Source organism: Cuculus canorus, unplaced genomic scaffold, assembly GCF_017976375.1.
Source record: "Cuculus canorus isolate bCucCan1 unplaced genomic scaffold, bCucCan1.pri scaffold_82_arrow_ctg1, whole genome shotgun sequence".
Lineage (NCBI taxonomy): Eukaryota > Metazoa > Chordata > Aves > Cuculiformes > Cuculidae > Cuculus > Cuculus canorus.
In genome coordinates this window covers 205,501-228,042 of record NW_026527853.1, presented here as the reverse complement: position 1 = coordinate 228,042, position 22,542 = coordinate 205,501, and the positions used below count along the sequence as shown (strand labels likewise).

The following is a 22,542-nucleotide window of genomic DNA, read 5'->3' as shown; positions in this document are numbered from 1 at the left end:
AAATGAAGACAGGTAATCCTAATCCCTGTCTAATAGGACTGTATTCATAGGCAGAAGTCAAGATCTTCCAACAATCGGAACGGAAGCTGCATAGTCCTAAACTCTATTAACTGTTTTCCAGGCAGCTGTCATGCAATAATCTGTTAAAAAAAATGGCAGTAACTCCTACGTAACCCAGTAAATGAACACTGGACTAGAATGGCAAGAATCAACTTGTTTTTACTTTACCATCCTTCCTCCGTATTTCATTCATCAATATTTCTGTAAACTCTAGCTTTAAAAAAGGTTCTTACAATCCTACTGAAAGAATTGAAATGGCTACATTTTATGTTTGACTCTTACTCAGGAGCCATATCCACCATCGGTCACAAATGCACTGTAGAGTAGACCAACACTGTCCCAAGATCGTGAGAACTGATTTTCAATACCTGTCTAAGAAAGGAGACAGAACAGAAAAATAACAATAGCCTGCCACTGAACGCAAAACAATCCATCCATGTTAGGATCCACATTTGAGTGGAATATAGGAAAGGTATCGATGTGAGTGCAGTGTGAACAGCACATGACCCATACTACTGCAGGGCATGGAAAAGAAAGGCTAGGCCAGTAAAAACAAAGCAGCTTAGACTAGAGAATTAATTTGGCTTTGCTTACCGTTATGATTTACTAGCTTAGTGTCATAAAGAATCTCACTTTGAGTTATATCCTGTCAATATCTAATTAATGTGAGTGCTGAAAATTGTGTTTTATTCAGATAAGGAAAAGATACTTTATGCCTTCAGTCAGTAACCTGGCTCTGTTACCAATACCCACAATCACCCTCAGTACCGTGAATAATGTGAATGCCTGCTTGCTAGTATGCAGTTCAAGTGACTGAGCTATCTTGAAGAGTTTTTTTCCAAGTCGTTGGCCTTTCTTTCCAGCAAGCAACCTTTTCCCGTGGTTTAAACCATTCAGATGGTTTAAACAGAAAGATGCATTAAGGTGACAAAATAGGTATTCAGCTGATAATTGAATTACTCAGGGCATCCAAAAGAAAGGAAGAAATGCAAGTAAATAGTAAAACAGAGTAATAGTTCAATGTATCACCTTCCAATGTTAACAAACACAGCTTAGCGTATCTGTCATTACCAAAAACAGAGGTAAGAAAATATTTGAAGTGAGGGATATTTCCAGAAATCAGATTTGTTATTCCCACTGTTTAGGAATGTGATAGGATATTTTGGAATGATTACTTTTTAGGGTCTGTACCTGGTTTTGGTTAAAGTGTGCCATTAGCCCAGTGGCAGAGTTTTGTGGTTTTTTGCTTGGAGCAAGGTGCCTTTTGTCTCAATATCTGCATGGCAACATCCTGTGAGAGAAGCCAGGGTTTTAAAAGGCAGTGAGCTCTATCCGGGCTCAGTCTGGGAAGTGACGATGTCACTAGTGCGTATGACGTGTCTGGAACTGAGTGAGCTTCTTCTGCATTCAAGTCCATTGGACCGGAATGGAGATTGTCTATAGCTATGCAAAGGAATCCAGAAGTAGAATTGAATTCCTCTTCATCTTTTCATTTTTTTCTTTCCTTCTTCCTTCCTTTTCAGTGAGATCCTTTTCCCCTTTCCTTCCACTTACCCAATTCCTTTGCCCTCATGTCTTCGGCAGTGAAATTGTTAAAGCCCCAGGTTTTACAGTTTTCATGCTGAAAAGAAGCCAAGCACCTTACATCTTAGAAGAGTGCTTTTCACTGTGTTTTTAGTCATAATGAGTATGCCAATTCACACTTCATTTGCATCTTAAGTTATTCTTTTTTAACAGGAAGGTTGGAAACTTTACTTTGAGAGCAATAGCTCAGTTTTCAAAAAAGTTTGTGGTATGGACTCCAAGTCTGAATGAATTGGTGGTAATTTTTCTGACCATAGTAGTGTTTTTTCCTAGTTGTGATTCATGAACGCATGCCATATGCTACCGCAATATGTACGAACAAATCAGGAGGGGTAGAGTTTTGAAATGACACTAAAGCTTAGTGTAAATCCATGAGAGATGGGATCCTGACCCTCCCGGTAGTGCCATTGCGAACCTACAGAGCCTCATCCTGGTGACAGTTTTACTACATGAATAGTCCTAACAGACATGCCTATCTTCCCATCTGGCTTTCTTACAATTTAACTCTTTAGACTGACCGCTTGCAGCTCTTCACTTGCAGCTTTTGGGGTTGCTTTCCCAATCCAAGGATAAAATGATAAAAGCAGATAAATGATAAAACCATAAAATGAGATCTTTTAAATATTCATCAGCTTACTCTTTTGGTTGAGAGAGATACGATTGCAGTGGTTGACAAGAATTACGTTTGGGCGGTGATGTCTGCCCACCTTGACGTGGTGAGTTAATTTAAAAAGATATGGAAGAAGAGATTAAAGGGATTAAAGGGCTGGCACCAAGCCCGACCGGGCAGGGGGTGGCTGCCCACACACGAGGCTCTGCAAGCCGGACCGTGCAGTGCCAGAGCCGCCGGTTGCACAGCAGCTCGCACGGCACTGGTGTGAGGGGCCTGGGACAGCCAATGGGGGCGGTGGGACACCCCTGCGGTACCCCCTGCTCATGTCCCAGCTCTCCTCCGGCAGCTGCTGGGCACGAGCATCGGGCAGGGCTGTGCCCCGCCTGCGAGGGGGCCGGGGCTGGGATGGTGCCCAGCTGGTACCGGCATCGATGGGAACGGGATCCAAAGGCGAGCTGGGGCCAAAGGCAAGCTGGGAAGCACAGAGCCGGTGCTGGCAGCGGCCCTTCCACCGGGGCGGGGTAGGCTGGTTCGGCCGCCTGCACTCTTGCGTGGAGCCCTGGGCCAGGGTGCGCAGCCCGGCGGAGCCGGGGGCAGCCCCGCCCGCGCCCTGCCTGCCGTGCGCCTGGGATGGGGCAGCCCTTGGCACCGCCCCGGGAGTGCGGCTGGGGCGGGACAGACGAGGGGGAAGAGCCCTCCGCGAGAGAGCAGAGGGCGGGCACGGAGAGGGGGCGTGGGAGCGGCCCTGCGGCTGTGAGGCGTGTGGGCGGGGGCTGCTGTCGGTCGGCGCTGCGGACGGGGGCTGGTGGCTGCGTGAGGGCCGAGGGCTGCCACAGGCCGGCGGAGCGGTAGGGCAGGATTGGGGCAGGCCTGGGGTGCAGGAGCAGGCTGGGGGTGACGGGACAGAGGATGGGGGGGGCAGTGGGCAAAACGGTGGGCAGTGACGGAGCCGGGGATCGGGGGGTGACGGGGCCGGGGAAGGGGCAGTCTTGGGGGCAACGGAGCCGAGGGTGGGCCCGCCCTGGGCACCGCATTGTGAGTGCAGCCGGGGCTGTGGCTGTGCGGGGAAAGAGCCCCCGCCGAGGGAGGGGGGGCAGGGGTCAGCCCTGCAGTTTGAGGCGTTTCGGCTGTTGACGGTGTCGGCTGCGGTTAGCATAAGGCTGTTAGCATGAGCATAGGCCGCAATATGAGGTGACTGTAGGTCCCATTTGTTGCCCGGAATGGGGACGTTGGCAAGAGGAAGGACGGCCCCCGGAGGTGGGGCTGGATTTTGGCGGGACGCTGACGGGGTGCAGCGCGGGAACAAAGCTGAGGAACCAATCGCGATTTGTTACTATGCGCGTGTTCAGCCAATGAGAGAGAAGCGTGGCCCACGTGTTCGTAACAAAGGAGTAGAAGAGTAGTTCTCTGGGTTCGAGAAACTGTCGACATTTTGATCACGTTGGTCTGCGTCTTGTCCATTTTTCTCCCGCAGGGTCGGGGTGCGGAGTCTGCACAGCAGCCGAGCCCGGTGCCAGCGGGATGTCAGCCCCACCAGACAAGCCGCACGACATCCTGAAGAGCTATGCGGAAAGCCTGCTGCGGACCCAGCCAGAGGAGTGGAGGAAGTTCGAGGGCAATGAGGAGGCTGCAGCCACGCTGGATGAGTTCTTCCAGCAGCCGGACGTGCAGGAGTTGGTGCTGGGGCGGGATCCCACCGGGCAGCTCCAGGCAACCACCCATTTCCCACCCACCCTCGAGAGCAAGGCCGTCTACTTTGTGAAGAAGAAGAGGGAGAAGATCACCCCAGAGAACTTTCAGAGTGGGGTGATGGTGGGAGACATCAGCCCCTCGCCGGTGGAGCAGCTCATTACCATGATGGAGGAGGTGAGTTGCCCACAGGGGGGTGGTGGGTACAGACTTGGAGTGAGTGGGAAGGGCTCCCTGCGCTCCCTGCTGCCGCCTGCACACCCGCTGCGGCCTGCTAGAGCCACAGCTTTAGGAGGGTTCAGGAAGAAACCAAATCCACTTCTTAAAAGAAACCTCGCCCCAGGTGCTGGCCCTGGCCTCGCGGGCGCTTCCAGCCGCGCGTCCCGCTCTGCTGGAGGGGACCCAGCACCACTAGGACACAGAGCTGAGTGAAGGTCACAAGCCCAGGTTTCTCACAATCCCCAGCTGGATCGCTTGCTCCTTGTGGGTTTAAATCTCAGTGTAATTCCCCATTCCTTGTGCCTCACGGCTGCCAAATATCAGAGTGGGTTTTGCTCAGAGTTCCCATAAACATTCCTGCTCAGAGCACTGCCAGCCCGGAGCCCCCAGAAGCTGAGCTAGGAGCCCCCCCTGCGATTCCTCCTCCTCCCCAGTGCCAGGGGCTTTGCTCCCGTGCAGCTCTCAGGGGTTGGGAACTGCTGGGTGCGCTCACTATGCTGCTCCCAGCACTTCCCAACCCCTGAGAGCTGGAAGCCCCGCACAGGGTGAGGGCTCTCCTGGTCCCACTGACAAGAAAAACATCAGCCAAACTCATGAGCGTCTACCAGAGCTGCGGCTGGGCTGAGACCAGCCTTGGAGGGGATGCTGTGCAAAGCAGTGCAGCCACACGCTGCCCTTTGCAATGGACACATTTGCCCGACCAAGCACCCAACTGAGCCTTCTTCTCCAGGTTGTGTCCCCGCTGCTCAGCGAGAAGAATATGGCAGGCTTGCCTGGGGTGGTGGTGGAGGACGTTGTGCGAGAAACTCGCCAGCTGAAGAAGGAGATGTTGGTGATGCGCGGGAAGATCCAGGGGAAGCCGCTGCTCGTGCTGCCGGAGCACCTGGACAGCCGGTATGACTCCAGCACTGTCCTGGACTGGTGGGTGCTGCGGGCACTGCTTGGCACCAGCAAAGCCTGGCAGGGGCTTGGGAGGAGTCCCTTTGGGGGAGGGACAGGAGCTGGGGAACCATCTCGGTCCCTGAGCATCCCTGGGCACAGCCACCCCTCAGCAGCCAAGTGCCTTTGAGAGGCTCATGCCAGGCTTCCATGCTGGCAAAGGTTGCTCCAAGCAGGTGTGTGGGGCTCCCCCGGGATGGTTTGGGGCCAGTCATGGTGCTGGAGTGTAACCCGGCTGCCTTTCAGCTGGGCGGGGCCCATGGACAATTCAATGCTGCCCACCATCGAGACCGTGGTCACGCAGTGGTCCCACCAGATCCGAGACGTCCTGAGCAAGGACTCGGAGCAGTCGCTGCTGGAGGGGCTGCACCCTCTGCCCAGGACGGAGATCGAGTTCTGGCACACCAGGACGGTCGCCCTGCAGTGCGTCAATGACCAGGTACCACCTCACCCATGGGCGGCCAGTGGCCGTGTGTCCCTGGAGCTGAGCTCCCGGTGCTGAGCCTGCCACCTCTCCCCTGACAGCTGCTCTCTCCCCGAGCGACGGAGATGGCTGAAGTTCTGGAGAAGGCCAACAGCTGCTACTGGCCAATGCTCCAGAGCTTGCTCAGGGATGTCAGTGCCGGTAAATCCCCAGGCAACGCGGTGGGCAGCTGCCTCTCACTCCTCCAGTGAGGCTTCCCTGCTCCAACACCATTTCTTCCCTGACCCAGGCCTGGAGGAAGCCAAGGACGTCGGCCTCCACCTGCAACAGCTTCGGATCCTGTTGGAAAAGTTGGAGCAGGCAAATTACTTGCAGGTAAGTTTGAGGTGGCAGAATAGCCAGGCACTGTGTGGCTTCCTTGTCTGGTAGAGGCAGTGGCTGAGCCCCAAAGGCTGTGTGTGGCACTGGCTCCACCCTGGCTCTGCTCAACCCTCGTTAGCGCAACCACGGCACTGCACTAACCAGGCTCTGCCCCTGCAGCTGCAGCCCTGCCTGGACAGGGTGCTGTGCGCCGTCTGCCTCCTCCCTGCTCACTGCCAGTACTACAGCTCGCCTGCCCGGGTCATCATGCTCCTGCGGAATATCTGCAACCTCCTCATCGAGATGGTAGAGCCCCAGGGCTGGCGGCAGCTCCAGTGGGAAGGGGCAGGGCAGACCGAGCCACCACCATCTCCTCCCGCTGCCCTGCTGCGGGACCTGTAGCAGAAGGGGTGGCACGGGTCAGGCGTGGGAGTCCAGCTGGGGTGACTTAGAGAAACCCCAGTCAAAGGACCAGCAAAGCCCCCCCCGTAGGGCTGGAGAGGGTTTGGAACAGGCGTGGACTGCAGGCACTCGCCAGAGAGCCTGTGGGCTGGAGGGTGGATGGGGACAGGAGGAGCCTCCATGCTCCGCTCTGATGACGGTTCCTGCCTGCCTCTGTCTGTCCTAGACCCGTACCTTTGTGAGCCGTGAGGGTGTGATGAAGGGGCTGCAAGGAGAAACCCAAGAGATCTTGGGAAGAATCAGGCTGAGCATTCCCACCGTGGAGAAGTTCTTCCAGTCCTACAGCACTTACTGCTCTGACCCGATTCCCACCTTGCTCCAGGTGGGTGAAGGGGATTGTGCGGGTCTGTCTGACCCCGTACAACTCTGCTCTGCTTGCTGATGGCCCTTCTCCACTTCCAGGAGGAGCTACAGCTCTGGAAACTTCCTCCCTTCCTTCTGTTCAGGAGAATGGACTCCTTCTTGCAGAGGCTCAAGACTATCGAGGTGCCGTTACAGCATTTTGGGGCCCAGTGCTAGGCCCATGTGGGCTGCCCCTGCCCTGGCGGTGACACAGTGGTCGCCTTAGAGCAGCACAGTGACAAGCTGTGCGCTGGTGCCATAGTGGGCTGGGGTCACTGTTGCAGGCGAAGAGCAGAGGGGAGGTGGGAGCCCAACAGTGGTGCATTGCTCAGAGCACGCAGCATCGTCCCCAGTGGGACAGTGGTGCCCCAGTGCCCCTGGGGCCAGCCAGGCGCCCCCAGCCAGGCTGCAAAGCCTCCCAAGGAAGGATGCTTCTCGGGGGCGGTGACCTCACAGGATGCAGCCCTGCACTAGTGCTGCAGCTCCTACGCCTGCAGCGCCTGGGCACAGGGAGCCAGGGTTTTCCACTGAGAGTAGCCGGGTGAGACGATGGTTTGTGCTTGCCAGGAGCTGTACCAGACAGCTGTGGAGTTTCAGAAACTGGAGAAGGCAGAGCTGGAAGGAGTGAGAGGAAAAATCTTCAGGAGCCAGCTGTTTCAGATCTGTGAGGAGGTCTCAGAACTCATCAAGGCTTTTGTGGAGTGCAAGTATGATCCCTTAGATCCCACAGAAGAGGTGAGTGAATGCTGGTATAGAATGGTATGCATGTGCTAAAAGAAAAAATCATCGCATGCCAGAACACGCTGGAAGTGCTGCACGTAAAATTGTGTCCTGCGGCTGCAGGAGGCAGCACTTTGGGGCGGGTCATGGGGCTCCAGGTTGTCCGCGTTCAGCGAACCCTTCTGGAAGGACTTGAGAAGGAAGCACAGAGGCTGTGCCGACTTCAATAATTTTCTTTTCCCGATAGCAATGGAACAAAGACTTTGCAGCATTCCAGAAGAAGATGGAGGACGTGGACAGGAGGCTGGCCACCATCTTCCGCCAAGGCTTTGAAGACTGCAGCCGCCTGGCATCTGCTGTGAAGGTAGGCGTGCCCCCAGCTCAATGGGTCCTGTTCTTGCGCACGGCGCACCCAGGCCCACTGCCTGCAGCCCAGCACGCCGTATCCGTGCTTGGGAGTGACCCTGGGGTTGTCGCCGGGCTGGCCCGGTGATGCTGTGGAGAACAGAAGCCAACACCTCTTTCTCCCGCAGTCAGTGCACATGTTCTCCTCCCTGCTGGAACGACCTTTGATAAAGGCCGAAGTATCTCCCTGTTACTCAGCCCTGCTGAGTATGTTCCACGCCGAGCTGAAGAACGTGAGGGTGCTGTTTGAAGCCCAGACCGCTTCCCTACCGTCACCTGGGGCAGGGCAAGTTATCAACAAAAACTCGCCACCGGTGGCCGGGCAGCTGGCCTGGGCTCTGGAGCTGCAGCACCAGCTGGAGAGACCATACAGGGACTTGTTTGCCATCAGCCACCCGTATGTGCAGGTCACCCCATCCTGGGCAGGGTCTGGCCCGTCACGGGTCCTCCTGTGCCCTGCTGCTTCAGCTGCTTCTTTATCACAACCTTGGCAGTGCGATGGCCAGTGCTGAAGCTAAAGAAGTGTCCGGGCAGTATGAAGAAATGATGGGACTGCTGCAAGGTTACAGCGAGAAGGTCTACGAGGAGTGGGTGCATGGAGATGGCCAGGACTGTCACTTCGGTCTGGAGCAGCCCTTGATTCTGAGAGACCCCGTCTCTTCTCTTCTTATCGTGAACTTCAGCGAAACAGTAAGTGCTGGCATGGGCCACTGGCCTGGGGCAGAGGAACACCCGCCATCCCTCAACCGATCCCAAATCTGACTTTCTCAAAGGCTGTGTGGCGCGTTTCGGGGTTTCCTAATGAGCCTTGTCTCTGACCATTGTGTCTGGCAGCTGGTGGCTGTTCTGCAGGAGGTGAAATACATGAAATTCCTGCAGAAGAAGGATATCCCGCGCAGTGCTGAGAGTCTCTTTGCTCAAAGGGAGTCTTTCCAAAAGCTTGTGGACGACCTGGAGCGTATCGTTGGCTGGTACAATGAGGCAGGTTGATGAGGGGAGACAACCTGGCTGCTCTTCCGTGCTCTCGGCACTGGTCAGGTTGAAACTGGCTGGGGAGCTCCAGGGGACAGGCTGCTATGAAAGCGGTCCTGGAAGACCAGAGCGGTTGGGGTACACTGGGCACATCCCCCCCAACCTAGTCCCTGCCCATCCCGTGGTTAAGACAAGCTCCTGCTGCCACCATCACTCTGGCTTCCTCTGCCCCTCAGGCTCCATGTTGGTGGGGTGGGGATCCCATTCCTCTGTAAACCCAGTGACCTGGCGAGCACGTCTCCACAGTCAAAGCAGAGTCCTCTGCCTGCAGCACTCACCTGCGGACACGCTGTCCCCTAGGTGAAGCTGTGTCTGCTGCCAGTGGAGCTCTCGCTGCTGGCCGGGGAGCTGGAGGCTGTGGAAGGGCAGCTGGCCAGAGTGGAGAACACCCTCTTTTGCCACCACAAAGGTACAAACCTACCCTTGGCCGCTCGAGCCCAGAGATCCTCTTGGTGCCTTTTGGGGGATCCCCAGCCCTGGCCCACCTCCCATGTGATGCCTGCCCTCAGGTCCCCACACCCATCATACCCAAAGCGCGGACCCCCACCTTGCAGGCATGGGGGCGGGTGAGGCGGGGGGTGGGCAGCACGCTGCCTGGGGTGAACAGCCCTGAAGGGCCCTCCACCCCGCTTGCTCCACCTGTGCTCGCTGCCTTGGAGCTGTCTGCCTAATCTGTCAAGCTTGGGCGTGACTTTTCTGCCAGGTGTCACGGAGTGCCTCAAGAAGACGAGAGAGTGCTTGTATGACTTGCACACCAGGGTCCAGCAAGCAAAGTTAAATGTGGACAAGGCTACCTCTCTCAAAGAATTGTGATTCTCCAATTTTCCTTAACGCTATCATGGAAGCAATAAACATGCTAACATTGATGCACTGGTGCTGAGGACAGTGATTTAGGGGAAAAATGCATGCTTCAGAAAGAGGAGATTAGAAAATTAAATAACTTGTCTCACAATCTTTTTATGGTACTGCAACTCTGATGTGCATGGACATGAACTCATGTACATTTGTGTTGTTTCAATATTGTTTATGCCTTAGCATAATCCTGCATACGCAGGAATTTTTTCCCGGAAGAAGTACTAAGATGCTTTTTGAATTTTCCATAAGCACTTCCCACAGAGATTCTGGTAATAAAGCACTGACTTAAATGTTATAAGAGTAACTATAAGTCTCTGCTGATATATTATACTAGCTTCTGTAAATCCATGGCCTCTAGGCAATGGATTTATTAGTAAGAGTAATGCAGAATGAGAGCACATTCTAGTGTCGTTCAGAATTTCGAATCAGGATATTATGTTGACAGATGGTTGAGGCTATTGAATAATTCAGAATTCTGGTTGTATAAGCCATTCATTCTGATGAGGTGAAATTACAGTTCCCAGGAATCCCATTTTCTATCCTGGTATGTCTCTGAATATACCAATGAAGCATCTCCTTCATACTGAGATCCCCGTCCTCCATGTGCTTTAGCATGTCTTCCAGGAGGACCTGTTCCATGGTCCTCCTAGGCACAGGGGTGAGGCTGACAGGTCAGTGGTTCCCAGGGTCATCTTTTCTACCCTTTTTAAAAATGGGCACGATGTTGCCCTCCTTCCGGTCACCAGGGGCTTCTCTTGACTGCCGCAACTTTTCAAATGTCATGGACAGTGGCTTGGCAACCACATCTGCCAATTCCCTAAGGACTCTGGGATGCATCTCATCAGGTCCCACAGACTTAGAAATGTTCGGGTTCCTCAGGTGGTCACAAACCTGATCCTCCCCTTCAGCTGGAGGGAGGGAGAGAGGAAGGAAGGAAGGAAGGAAGGAAGGAAGGAATTTCTATCCTCAAGTATGATCCCTAAGACACTTCAATCACACAAGAAAATAAGTTCCCGTTAAGGTGCATTCATGCTGCAGTGTTTCAAGTGGTGGAGCCACATCAAAAATAACACAAAATTCATCTCACAAAAAAGAAATTCACAAACTCACAGAGGATAAATTTTAGGTGCTTTAGAATTTTAAAATCTTTTTTCCTCTTCATGTCCAGCTGTGCCATGTAAGTGCCTATCTTTATAAATAAGCACTTAAGCACAGCAGGAGTGCTCGCCCACAGAGGGATTTAGTAATCCTAAACGACATAACGTTCTTTCAGAATGTGTGCTGTGAGTTTTCAAAACTCATTCCTTCCACCCTATGATTTTGCCTGCAGATTGTGGAATCTGTAGTAATGTTTCCAACAGATGACTGAGTACTTAATGACCAATTCTCTTTGAATCCATAGACAAACAAATCAGGATTTCTGAATAATCTTTCATCCTTCTCTTGTTAGATATTATTATCTGTCATGAGAACAGAGAAATAGTTATATAAATTAACACATTCCTGTCTAGTCAAATTTTGAAACTTTATCTTTTGCATTTATCTTTTGCTTTTTTCCCCAGAGCTCCTTCTGGAAATTGTTTTCTACTATGATTAATTTTAAAACACAGCACAATGGGGTGTAGATCGATAGTTTCAAAAGGGACAGGAATACACACACAAAAATGAATGTTTGTAGACTCATAAAATTGTCAAAAAGCATTGGTCTAAAATTAGAAAATTATCTGATAGCTCTGAGCTTAGTCAAATACAAAATTCCTTATTGTGGACAGCAGGGTCTGGGAAAGGAAACAAAATGTATCTCAGAACAAATCCCTTCAGAAAAGCCATGTGAACTGACTTTCTCCAATGGTTCATTTTTTCTAAAATAGCTAAAATGTCAACACTGTTAACATAGCATTTTCAGCTTTCATAGCATTATTACTCCACTCAGTAAAACCAGAAAGTCCCGTCAGGGAACGATTACACAAAAGAGAGGCAATGTAGAAACAGAGACTTAGAAAAACGATCTCTGCATTTGCTTTAGCTCAACACATAAAATGAATTCAAATTAACTAAAAACACTCTGCATGTCAAATGTCCCTGAAAAGTGTTTGATGTAAAAACAAGGAAGGAAAACCTTTACCGTGCATGACTGGGATTGTACTGTCTAGCGCAGCAGTGTTCAAGATAAAATTGCCATCATGCATCACGTGAACCCTATTTATGTTCTTGTTGAAACCACGGTACCAGGGAGTTTGGATAACTTCTGATCTGTTGCCTCTTTCTGCCTCTGCAATTGATTCTAAGCTGTGTGATTTTTTTAGAGTTCAGAACTGCTGCTTGCTGCTGCAAATGCCCGGTGTTTCCTCCTCTCACCCACCAGTTTTATTATCAGAAAAAAATACAGTGACACCGTGGCAAGACTTGAGAAGCTGATCCATGTGTGAACTCTTGAGATAAATTCCTTTCCCGATGCTGTTTGCTTGGTCGAACCTGCAGAAGCAAAAACTTAAATTGCTATCCATGTGGTATACTATGACATTAGCAACAGGTTAACAACTGACAATGTCAACTGTCATTCTGGATCAAGATCGGTTTACAAAAAAAGGTGGAAGAAAGAAAATGCTTTCTGATTTCACTATGAAAACAGCACCATACGGTGTCTCATTAACCTCTGGCATTACCCCATATGCGTAATTTTTTAAAAATTATTCTACGTAACGGGTTCTAAAATGTAAGGCAATGTTAGAAACTTACTGTTCTCTGCTCAGAAGGAGTACTCGCTTCATATCAGTGTCAGCTTCTGAACATTTCCTTCCCCATATTTCAGTCAGATAGCTTATGCAAAAACATGTGGCTGATATGGTTTTGGTTTGGAGCTATTAGCTAAGATTGTGACATTCCTTGGTTTTTAGACATTTTAGGATGACTTGCTGCCATTTAATCGACATAAAAATGATCGGCCCCGTAGCAGCAGTCTCATACTTGCAGACTAAAGTCTGATAACGTAATCAGAAGCTTGAAATTTCTCTTGGGCTGCATATAGGGCAATGGAATTTTGAATAGGACACAAATGATCCGAATAGAGTCTGATGTCTTAATTGTGGGTAAATCAAAGCAGGCAGTGAGGTGCAATGAGAGGCATAATGAGAACCTCATGTGTATGTATCTTTCCCAAATAATGATCATAGTTACAGCTTCTGCATTTTGCAATTGCAGTACACATCAGAAAATTCCTATTTTCGAGCATAATGATAGTGGTGGGTAGCAGTTGGGCTCTCATTCTGGAAGCCACTGTCTTCAGATCTTACCGCCATGAGATAGTGGCCCATACATATCCAAGACCCCCTTTTCTGGTCAGCTGAGGAGACATATAAGCTAACTAGCAGGCTTAAATAGATTTTGTCATCACAGATGCAAATAGCAAGTGAGAAAGTTTATCGCTTTCCCACACTTGAAAATATGACGTTGCAGAGGAGGCAGAGGTTTCTTTTCATTTGTTCTTTTAAAAGACCGTGGGAAAGCCAGCTTTGCAAAGACCAGGTAAAAGTCCAGGCTTGGTGTCATACTTTTTTGCTAAAAGAGGAGAAGAGTACGAGTACCTCTCTTTTAGATGAGCAGCAGAGGTAAGTAAGATAGGACCGAGGCTACAGCATCTTCCTTCTGAGTAGAGAATAGTAAGTTTCTAACACTGCGTTACATTTTAGATCCCGTTACATAGAATAATTTAAAAAAAAAATTATGCAGCTGGGGTAATGACATGGCCCGAGGAGTTGTGGTAACCGGAGTTACCCTTGGCTTTCGCAGTCCTTTGTAAACGGATCTGTTCAGCTGCTACCATGCTCCAAGGACATCTTCTAGTGACCTTCCAGTACCTGAAAGAGGCCTACAAAAAAGCTGGAGAGGGACTATTCGTGAAGGCTTCTGGTGATAGGGCGAGGGGAAATGGGTATAAAGTGGAGAGGGGCAGATTTAGACTAGACATTAGGAAGAATTTCTTCACCGTGAGAGTGGTGAGACACTGGAACAGGTTGCCAAGGGAAGTTGTGGCTGCCCCGTCCCTGGCGGTGTTGAGGGCCAAGTTGGACGGGCCTTGGGCAGCCTGATCCAGTGGGATGTCCCTGCCCGTGGCAGGGGCGTGGGAACTAGATGATCTTTAAGGTCCCTTCCAACCCAAACTATTCTATGATCCTGTGATTCCTGAAGGGTCGTCACAGCTTGGGAAGGTGTTGGGTCTGTGCTATGAAGCCAGGAGATGAAAATTGGGCTCCTTGGCTGCCTAACCCTTCAGATATTCTCCGAGTAAGGGAGGGGGGCAGAAAATCAGCGTGAGAAAATTTCCACAAAGGGAAACTTCCTGAAAGGGTTTTGTGCCACCTGACAACTCCAAAGATGTATCTTGTCACTCGGTGTAGTCTACAGCAGCTCACAAATATTCACCCTTTTTTTGCCTTGCTGTGTGGGTTTTCTGCGGGTAGAGGTGACAGTGTGGATTTTGGAACCCATAAGGTCCTGGATGAGGCGGAGAAAGTAGTGCTGACTCTGAAGAACAAAAGGAAGTGCGAGGTTGGGTGAGGTGAGCTGCCTGGTCTGTGAATGCATAGTGCCAGCGTCTGCCCTGGCCCGCATTTTCCTTCTGTCTGTCGCAGAAGCTGTTCCCGTGCTGGCACCCTGACAGCTCAGGTACATTCAACATCTGAGCTCTCCAATCTCAAGTGTTTTATTAGGGAATACAGGCCCACCCCAGCAGTTCTTTACAGCTCAGCAGGAACCAGAAGGAGAGACCCTGAAATTTAAGCCACTCGCTACTGACATTAATTCCTTCCCTTCCTCCCCAGTTCCAAGCTGGAAACTATGGATACCAACATACCCGACTTGGCATTCCACTTCCCTGTCCAGCCACAGCGGGGCACGCTGACCACCTCTGGGAAGCCTATGCAGGTCCAGCTGCTCTTCCACTCCAAGATGGAAATGAACAATGAAGATAAACCCATCCTGCACTGCCAGGTGAGCTATCTAGACCAGGTGGTGTTGGCATACCGTGTCCTGAAAGCATAAGCAGAACATGTTTGTTTTGGAAGGGAGGCTTTAGCTGGGGAATCCTCTCTCATCTGCCTACAAGGAAGTCATTCAGAAGCGATTTGTGATGCTTCTGACGTAGAGCTGAAAATCTGGCTCTGGAGGAGACGTTTAAATGGGGAGTAAGCTGATGGGGACCCGGGGTGGAGTCAGGAGACGGAGAAAGAGATTAGCCTCTTTGCTGTATTTACCAGCCCCTGCCCTGGTTGCAGGTGATGGATCCCAGCATCTCTGAAGGAGGTGAGATCATCACCGTGATCCCAGTGAGGGTGTCGGCGAAAGCTGCATTCAGCAAGTACAGCATTTCCCCTGCTTCACTCATCAACTTTGGTGTCACGCTGAAGGGCACCAGGAAAACCCGCACCTTCACGCTGGAGAACAAAGGCGTCCTGGCCTTTCAATTCTACATCCAAGCACTGTCAGAGCGCAGGTGAGAAGACCTGCACCACCCTTCCTGCGGAGGAGGCACCACATGGTTGCATGGTTGGCATGTTAGAGGCAGCCAGGAGATCTAGATAATTGTTTGTGTCACTGGCTTGTGAGCAGAGAAACACCTTGGTATCCCCACGTGTAGGACAAAGCTGATGGTAGTGCTGACCTGTCTGTAAGCTACAGCAATAGGTGCTACAGGCAGCCTTCCAGGAGCCACCAGGAGCAGGAATGTTAAAAGTAAAATTGTTTAATTACACTATTAGGGTATACAAATTCAACAAAGTGTGAGAAAGGAAACTCTTCTTTACAAAAATACAGTATATATAACCTTGCTGTGCCGCTCAAGATAAGATAACTTCTGCAATTTGTGTACTTTGCTTGCCTTATATGGAGAGTGTACTTTGCTTATTGCTACTCAAGATAAGATAGCTTCCTAGCGGAATGGCAAGGTGTGCACGGAAGATATGCAATGAATGCACGGAAGATGGACTCTATAAAAGGACTGCATATACGTTGGAGGGTGTGGCAGCAGTGGAGCGGAGACTCCCCTGTCACCCAGCGCTGCTTTTGCTCGCTTTCCACTTGCTTGATTATTAATAAAAAGGACTGATTGAAATTATTCGGCGTCCAACATTTATTACAATTTGGTGCCGTGACTCGGATGGGAAAATAGTGTCTCGTCGTTTCCCGGGGAGGCGCCCCGAGCACTTCTCGGCCCTGGGGGCTGACGATTCACTCTCACCCATTCCAACGAACCTAAATTCTGGGAAGTGGAGCAATTGAGACCGGAAAAATCCCATAACGTTTAGTGCACTAAAGTCCGGACGAAGATGCGGGACAGCGTAGAGGCGTGAGTATCACGGATATCCGTTCGGGTGGGATTGGGTTTCCTGGAAAATAACGATTGAGAGGCTCGACATACTGAGCCAAGTGAGTGCGGACCCTCTAGTACTACGTTTCCCGTATCCCGCGAGGGACCGGGCTAGGAACGAGGGGAGCGAAAGTGCGTGTGTGTGAAGATATTCCAGAAGATGGGGGCGAAGGAAAGCAAGCCTTCGACTCCCATGGGGAAGGTCCCCAAGGTGCCTCAGAATACCCCTCTTGCATTCATGTTAGATAATTGGAAACAATTTCCCGGATCGGCAGGGAAGACAAAGGCTAAGATGATAGAATATTGTACTAAGGAGTGGGGAGGGAAGAGAATACGGAAAAATATTACCTGGCCAATATATGGGTCGGATGAAGATTGGGTTAGACAGCAGCTGAACCTCTGGGTGAATAGTAAAAAGACACTTAACCCAGAGGAAAGTGCATATGCTGCAGTTTGGTTAGAAAAACCTCAGACATTATTATTCCCTTTAAGGGAGGAAAAGAAAGGGAAAAACAGAGAGCAGGAGGAGTTTTTAGAAGAACTATTAGTAAACCCTCCTCCATATATAGCTCCAGCACCAACGCCTGAACCGGCTGTCCCAAACGCACCAGAGGGCGCTGAAGGCGCAGCTGTAGCTCCTGAGAGGCGAATAACGAGGAGCCAAACAAATCGAGTCCACACATACCCATTAAGGGAAGTTCCTATGGGCGGACCCCAGCCAGAAATAGGATATGTATCAATACCCTTGAATTCAAATGATGTGAGGGATTTTAAAAGAAATGAGATGGGGAGTCTATTGGATGACCCTTTAGGGGTCGCTGAAAGGTTAGACAGATTTTTGGGACCGAGCCTTTACTCATGGACTGAAATGGAGTCTATACTAAGTCAGCTATTCACAGCTGAAGAAAAAGATATGATTAGACGGGCAGGAATGAGAATATGGGAAGCCCAACATGCGCAGGGGCCCCGAGCAGATATTAAATGGCCTCTGCAGAATCCAAATTGGAACAATCAAAACGCAGAGCACCGAGTCCATATGGGAGATTTAAGAACCATAGTAATTCAAGGGATTCGTGAAGCAGTACCCCGTGGGCAAAATATAAGTAAAGCATTTAATGAAAGGCAAAAGAAAGATGAAAGCCCAACCGAGTGGTTGGAAAGACTAAGGAAAGCCTTGCAGCTGTATTCAGGGGCAGACCCAACGAGCCCCCTGGGACAGGCAGTTTTGAAGACCCATTTTGTGGCTAAATCTTGGGAAGATATTAGAAGGAAACTAGAGAAAACAGAAGATTGGCAGGACAGGCCCATGGATGAATTATTGAGGGAAGCTCAAAGGGTGTATGTACGAAGAGAGGACGAGACAAATAAGAGACAAATAAGAATGATGGTAGCTGCGATTAGAGAAGAAAAGAAAGGACGGGGAGGGATGGCAGAGACCAGAAAACCCCAACGAGGAACAGAACGAAGAACAGAAAGCATAGTACGAAAGGAACAGGGAAACTGCTTTTACTGTGGGAAACGAGGGCATATCAAAAGAGATTGCCGAGAGAGGATCCGGGATGAAAGGATATTGAAAGAAGAATAGAGAAGTCAGGGGCTCTACATTATAGGGGACCGGAGTCATCAAGAGCCCTTGATAAAATTAAAAATAGGTCCCCACAAACAAGAGTTCACCTTTTTAGTAGATACCGGGGCGGAGCGGTCTACGATTAGGAGCTTGCCCAAGGGATGCACGATCTCGCATGAAACAGTCCAAGTTACAGGAGCGAAAGGGGAGCCTTTTAAAGTAAACAGAATTAAAAATGTTATATTCAAGTCAGAGAATAAATTTGGAATAGGTGAACTCTTGTTAGTCCCAGAGGCAGATTATAATTTACTGGGACGAGACTTAATTATGGAACTGCAATTAGAAATTAAAGTGGAGAATCAGAAATTGACCGTCAAAGCATATACCCTTACGATATAGGACAAGCAAGAAATTAATCCTGAAGTATGGTACTCTCCAGATACAATAAGCAGATTAAATATTGCACCGATAAAAATCCAAATTCAAGAACCTCAGGTACCGGTGCGAATCAAACAATACCCCATTTCCATGGAAGGAAAAAGGGGACTGAAGCCAGAAATAGACAGGTTACTTGCACAGGGGATTTTAGAGCCATGCATGTCCCCATTTAATACACCTATTTTGCCTGTGAAGAAACCTAATGGAAAATATCGATTAGTCCACGATTTAAGAGAAATTAATAAAAGAACAGTCACTCGATTCCCAGTAGTAGCAAACCCCTATACTTTACTAAGCAAATTGGGACCACATAAAAATTGGTACAGTGTAATTGATCTAAAAGATGCCTTCTGGGCCTGCCCACTAGCCGAAGAAAGTCGGGACTATTTTGCCTTTGAATGGGAAGATCCTGACACAGGACGAAGGCAACAACTGAGGTGGAGTGTACTCCCACAGGGGCACTCCGAAAGTCCAAATTTATTCGGCCAAATATTAGAAGAATTATTAATGGAATATCAGGTACAACCAAATAATGTACTACTGCAATATGTGGATGATCTGTTAATAGCAGGAAGTGATAAAGAAAGTGTGAGGAAAGAAAGCATTAAACCACTTAACTTCCTAGCACTGAAAGATTGAAAGTTTCTGAAGAAAAATTACAATTTGTTGAAGAAAAGGTTAAATACTTAGGACATTATCTAATTAAAGGACAGAAAATAATAGACCCAGAAAGAATTAGAGGAATCCAGGAACTAACATTACCCAAAAGCAAAAGACAAATTAGACGGGTGCTTGGCCTATTCGGATACTGTAGACAGTGGATAGAAAACTATAGTACGAAGGTAAAATTTTTATATGAACAATTAACAAAAGTACTGCTCAAACACATAATACCTCGATATGGCGTAATTGAAGTAATAGATTCAGATCGAGGACCTCACTTTACCTCAAAGATTATTAGAGAATTAACAGAATGTTTAGGAATAAAATGGGAATATCATACACCATGGCATCCACAGAGTTCTGGAAAGGTTGAAAGAATGAATGGCGAAATTAAGACAATTTTAACGAAATTAATGGTGGAGACAAAACTGTCCTGGATAAAATGTTTGCCAATGGCACTCTTAATTTTGAGAACGCGTCCCCGAACTGACTTAGGAATTTCAGCATATGAAATGGTGTATGGTATGCCCTATAATATAGAGAAACCGCAAACAAATGTTCTAGTTCAAGATCAAACTTTAGAAATGTATATCGCACAATTGTCAAAACATAGAGAAGAATTATGGAAACGAGGGATGGTGGTACAGAGACCTCCACTAGAATTGAAAATTCATAATATAAAACCTGGAGATTGGATTTTGATCCGCACCTGGAAAGAAGAAACTTTGAAACCTAAATGGGAAGGACCTTATCTCGTTTTGCTTACCACAGAGACTGCCGTAAGGACTAGTGGACGTGGTTGGACACATGCAAGCCGGATAAAGGGACCAGTATCACCCCCACAGTGGAAAGTCATCAGCTCCCCAGGAGAGACCAAATTGGTGTTAAAGCGATAAATGACAAATGAAATGATTGGGACTTGGTTCGAACATCTACCTTTCGCTACGCAGTGTGTTATAGGGTTTGCAATAGCGCTAATACTGTCATTCATAGTTTATTACCTGTGGAAAATTGCTAAGTGCGGGAAAGGAATTTGCATTCATGAGTGAAGGACAATCAGATATCTGGGATAGAATTTTACTGTGGAAATTGTAAACAGAAGGTATTAACCCAGAGATAGGCCTTATATAATTGGTGTTCAGGCACTAGAACAGAAGTTATTCGAGTCAACTGAACAATTACATTTGGCCATACTACATCGAGATCTTGATCAGTGGATTGCCACTCTCAGTGCCCAATTAGAATCTCACATTATAAAATTTCAGTATGGGACAGAACAGAAATAAGGAGAGGAGAACGGCAAAACGGTAAACTCCTGCTGCCGAGAAGATGCAAAACCCTGTAGCTGGCTGCAACCCAGTTGACAGGAGAGGCAGAGGAATAAACCGAACAATGATCTTCTTCCTCCTTGTTCTGATTAAAGGCACGGAATCAGGTAATCCACATGAACCATATCAGGACGTATGGTCACATGGCTTCATGAAATATACTGGGAGCATGGGGGAAGATCTGAAAGGTTTAAACCTGCTGACTGTAGTTATACATGGAAATCAAGTGTATGCAAAACAGGAATGGAAATGGGAAAAACAACAACAAATTTGGGAACTTCAGGGAACCATAGGAGAGGAAATCAAAATAGGATGTCGAGTGATTAATGGAAATACTCAGAAGAAAGTAACCCAAATTAGTGTTTCAACCACTCCTACAGACAAACATAGAGAAATTTGTAGTCATACAAGTGAAGTAGATTGTTGGTATAACTTTACGTTAGTACAGACTGTTACAGTAGTTTGTCTCTGGGGTCAGGGCAGTATTGGGCTCTCATTCAAATTCCAAATAAATGCCATGGTTACCACCACTTATCCCAGCACTCAAACCCAAACCCAGATCACACCAACACAAGTCACACCACACCATTTAAACTCGAGCCATAAATCTATGAGATTGGCCCCTATGTAGTGAAGAACATAGGCCAGCAACTATTGCTGTTTAATCCAGAGTGGTCTCTTAAGCGTGTAGAATTACTGATGCAAATTAATATTTCAAAGATCCAGCCAGCCTGCTCACCTTTAATACAAACATCCCTTAAAGGATGGACAACCTGGTTACAAAAACAAACACCCCCCAGAGGCAGAGGCAGAGCACGGAGAGACCTAACCGGCATACTGGGAACAGGACTAGGAGTTCTAAATGGGATTGACTCAGAAATACTGGCGAACAAATTAGCCAAAGCAACTAAAGACCTGACCAAAATAAATCAACCCCTACAATCTTCCCTACTAGCACTAGGAAATAGTCAATGGCAAATCGCAAAAATACTCCCGGATCTCGCAAAAACCAACGATCAAGATCATGAACTAATTTTGAATGCGCTTAATGTAGCTCAGGACAATGTGTCATTAGCCATTAGCTGCATACAAGCTCAGTTATGGATGCAATCGACAGCCTCTCTAATTATAAGAGAGGGAAATGAAGGCGTTTTTCCTATCGAAATCCGAGAAGCAGTCTGGAATAATGCTACTAAAATAGAAAGAAAACTCCAATCCTGGTGGACCTTGGTAAATTTCACCTATGATCCAATAACCACTCTGGCTACTGCTTTTGTGCTTACTATACGTAATGCTACAGTTTACACAATACACCCTATTATTGCATTGGGATTAAATCATGAAGGAACGGTTTTCTACCCCTCTGAACACAGAGTATGGGCTCGAATGGTAGAAGGGAAATGGCAAACAGTGAATTTAGAATCCTGCATCACACGAGAGCAACAAGGATTTATCTGTGAAAATAATGCAATCGACGCTAAAGACATATGTCTTGATATGAAACAAGGTATTTGTCACTTCGAAATCCACCCAGACGCTACTCCAGGAACGGTACTCATATACATCGGTCAAGGTTGTGTGTGTCTAAGAACGATCTGTGCTTTTATAGTGATAGATGACAGTAATGTAAATGTGACTGCTAAGGAACATTCTAATTTTTGTATTTGTAATTTTACTAAAATTGTTGGGTGTGATTTTTCGTATTCGGCACCAGTTGTAACGCATCAGTTAATAAAGTCCAACTATAGTTTATACCATGAACTGAAACCCACACCTATTGGGATGAACCTCACGTTAATAAGACAATTGACGAAACATGAGGATCTAATTAAAATTTTGAAAGAACTCCAAGAGAGTGGGAAAAAGACCTTAGTCACTGTTCATCATGACACAGAAGAAATAAACGGAGTTTTGCGAAGAGTAAGACAGGATGGTGATCATAACTGGTGGGATTCACTTTTCGGCTGGTCACCTACGGCAACTGGTATTCTGAATACGTTATGTCACCCCATAATTGTTTTGTTAATCATGGTGTGCGCATGCATTATAACATCTATTATGCTACTTATTTGGAACTACAGAATACTAAAGAGGATATTAATTCTAGAACAATTTTATTCCACCACCAGAATGTTAATGTTAACAAGGAGAGAACATTAAAGAATCAGAAATAGTTTAATAAACAAAATCTTCAAAAGAAAAAGGGGGGAAATTGTTAAAAGTAGAATTGTTTAATTACACTATTAGGGTATACAAATTCAACAAAGTGTGAGAAAGGAAACTCTTCTTTACAAAAATACAGTATATATAACCTTGCTGTGCCGCTCAAGATAAGATAACTTCTGCAATTTGTGTACTTTGCTTGCCTTATATGGAGAGTGTACTTTGCTTATTGCTACTCAAGATAAGATAGCTTCCTAGCGGAATGGCAAGGTGTGCACGGAAGATATGCAATGAATGCACGGAAGATGGACTCTA

General features: G+C 48.1%; 2 protein-coding genes across 2 annotated transcripts; both read left to right on the top strand.

The window, feature by feature from the left end:
- The first annotated feature begins 2,990 nt into the window (after nucleotides 1-2,990).
- LOC128850807 (dynein axonemal heavy chain 17-like) lies at nucleotides 2,991-9,187 on the top strand. Its single transcript, XM_054055823.1, has 14 exons — nucleotides 2,991-3,105; nucleotides 3,732-4,123; nucleotides 4,896-5,059; nucleotides 5,351-5,543; nucleotides 5,630-5,729; nucleotides 5,818-5,903; nucleotides 6,069-6,194; nucleotides 6,517-6,672; nucleotides 6,753-6,836; nucleotides 7,260-7,427; nucleotides 7,660-7,776; nucleotides 7,946-8,214; nucleotides 8,312-8,507; nucleotides 8,652-9,187. Exons 2-14 carry the CDS (start codon nucleotides 3,779-3,781, stop codon nucleotides 8,805-8,807), a joined length of 2,160 nt encoding a protein of 719 aa, XP_053911798.1. The 5' UTR covers nucleotides 2,991-3,105; nucleotides 3,732-3,778; the 3' UTR covers nucleotides 8,808-9,187.
- Nucleotides 9,188-14,532: 5,345 nt separating this feature from the next.
- Nucleotides 14,533-15,671, top strand: LOC128850813 (hydrocephalus-inducing protein homolog). The gene is made up of 2 exons (XM_054055827.1): nucleotides 14,533-14,693; nucleotides 14,978-15,671. Exons 1-2 carry the CDS (start codon nucleotides 14,541-14,543, stop codon nucleotides 15,197-15,199), a joined length of 375 nt encoding a protein of 124 aa, XP_053911802.1. The 5' UTR covers nucleotides 14,533-14,540; the 3' UTR covers nucleotides 15,200-15,671.
- The last annotated feature ends 6,871 nt before the right edge of the window (nucleotides 15,672-22,542 follow it).

Bases quoted from the DNA above. Each gene is read 5' to 3' on its own strand.
- LOC128850807 (XM_054055823.1), top strand. From the start codon at position 3,779: ATGTCAGCCCCACCAGACAAGCCGCACGACATCCTGAAGAGCTATGCG. The intron at 5,060-5,350 runs GTATGACTCCAG...GCTGCCTTTCAG, and splicing joins CCGGAGCACCTGGACAGCCG to CTGGGCGGGGCCCATGGACA. The intron at 6,673-6,752 runs GTGGGTGAAGGG...CTCCACTTCCAG, and splicing joins CGATTCCCACCTTGCTCCAG to GAGGAGCTACAGCTCTGGAA.
- LOC128850813 (XM_054055827.1), top strand. From the start codon at position 14,541: ATGGATACCAACATACCCGACTTGGCATTCCACTTCCCTGTCCAGCCA. The intron at 14,694-14,977 runs GTGAGCTATCTA...CCCTGGTTGCAG, and splicing joins AACCCATCCTGCACTGCCAG to GTGATGGATCCCAGCATCTC.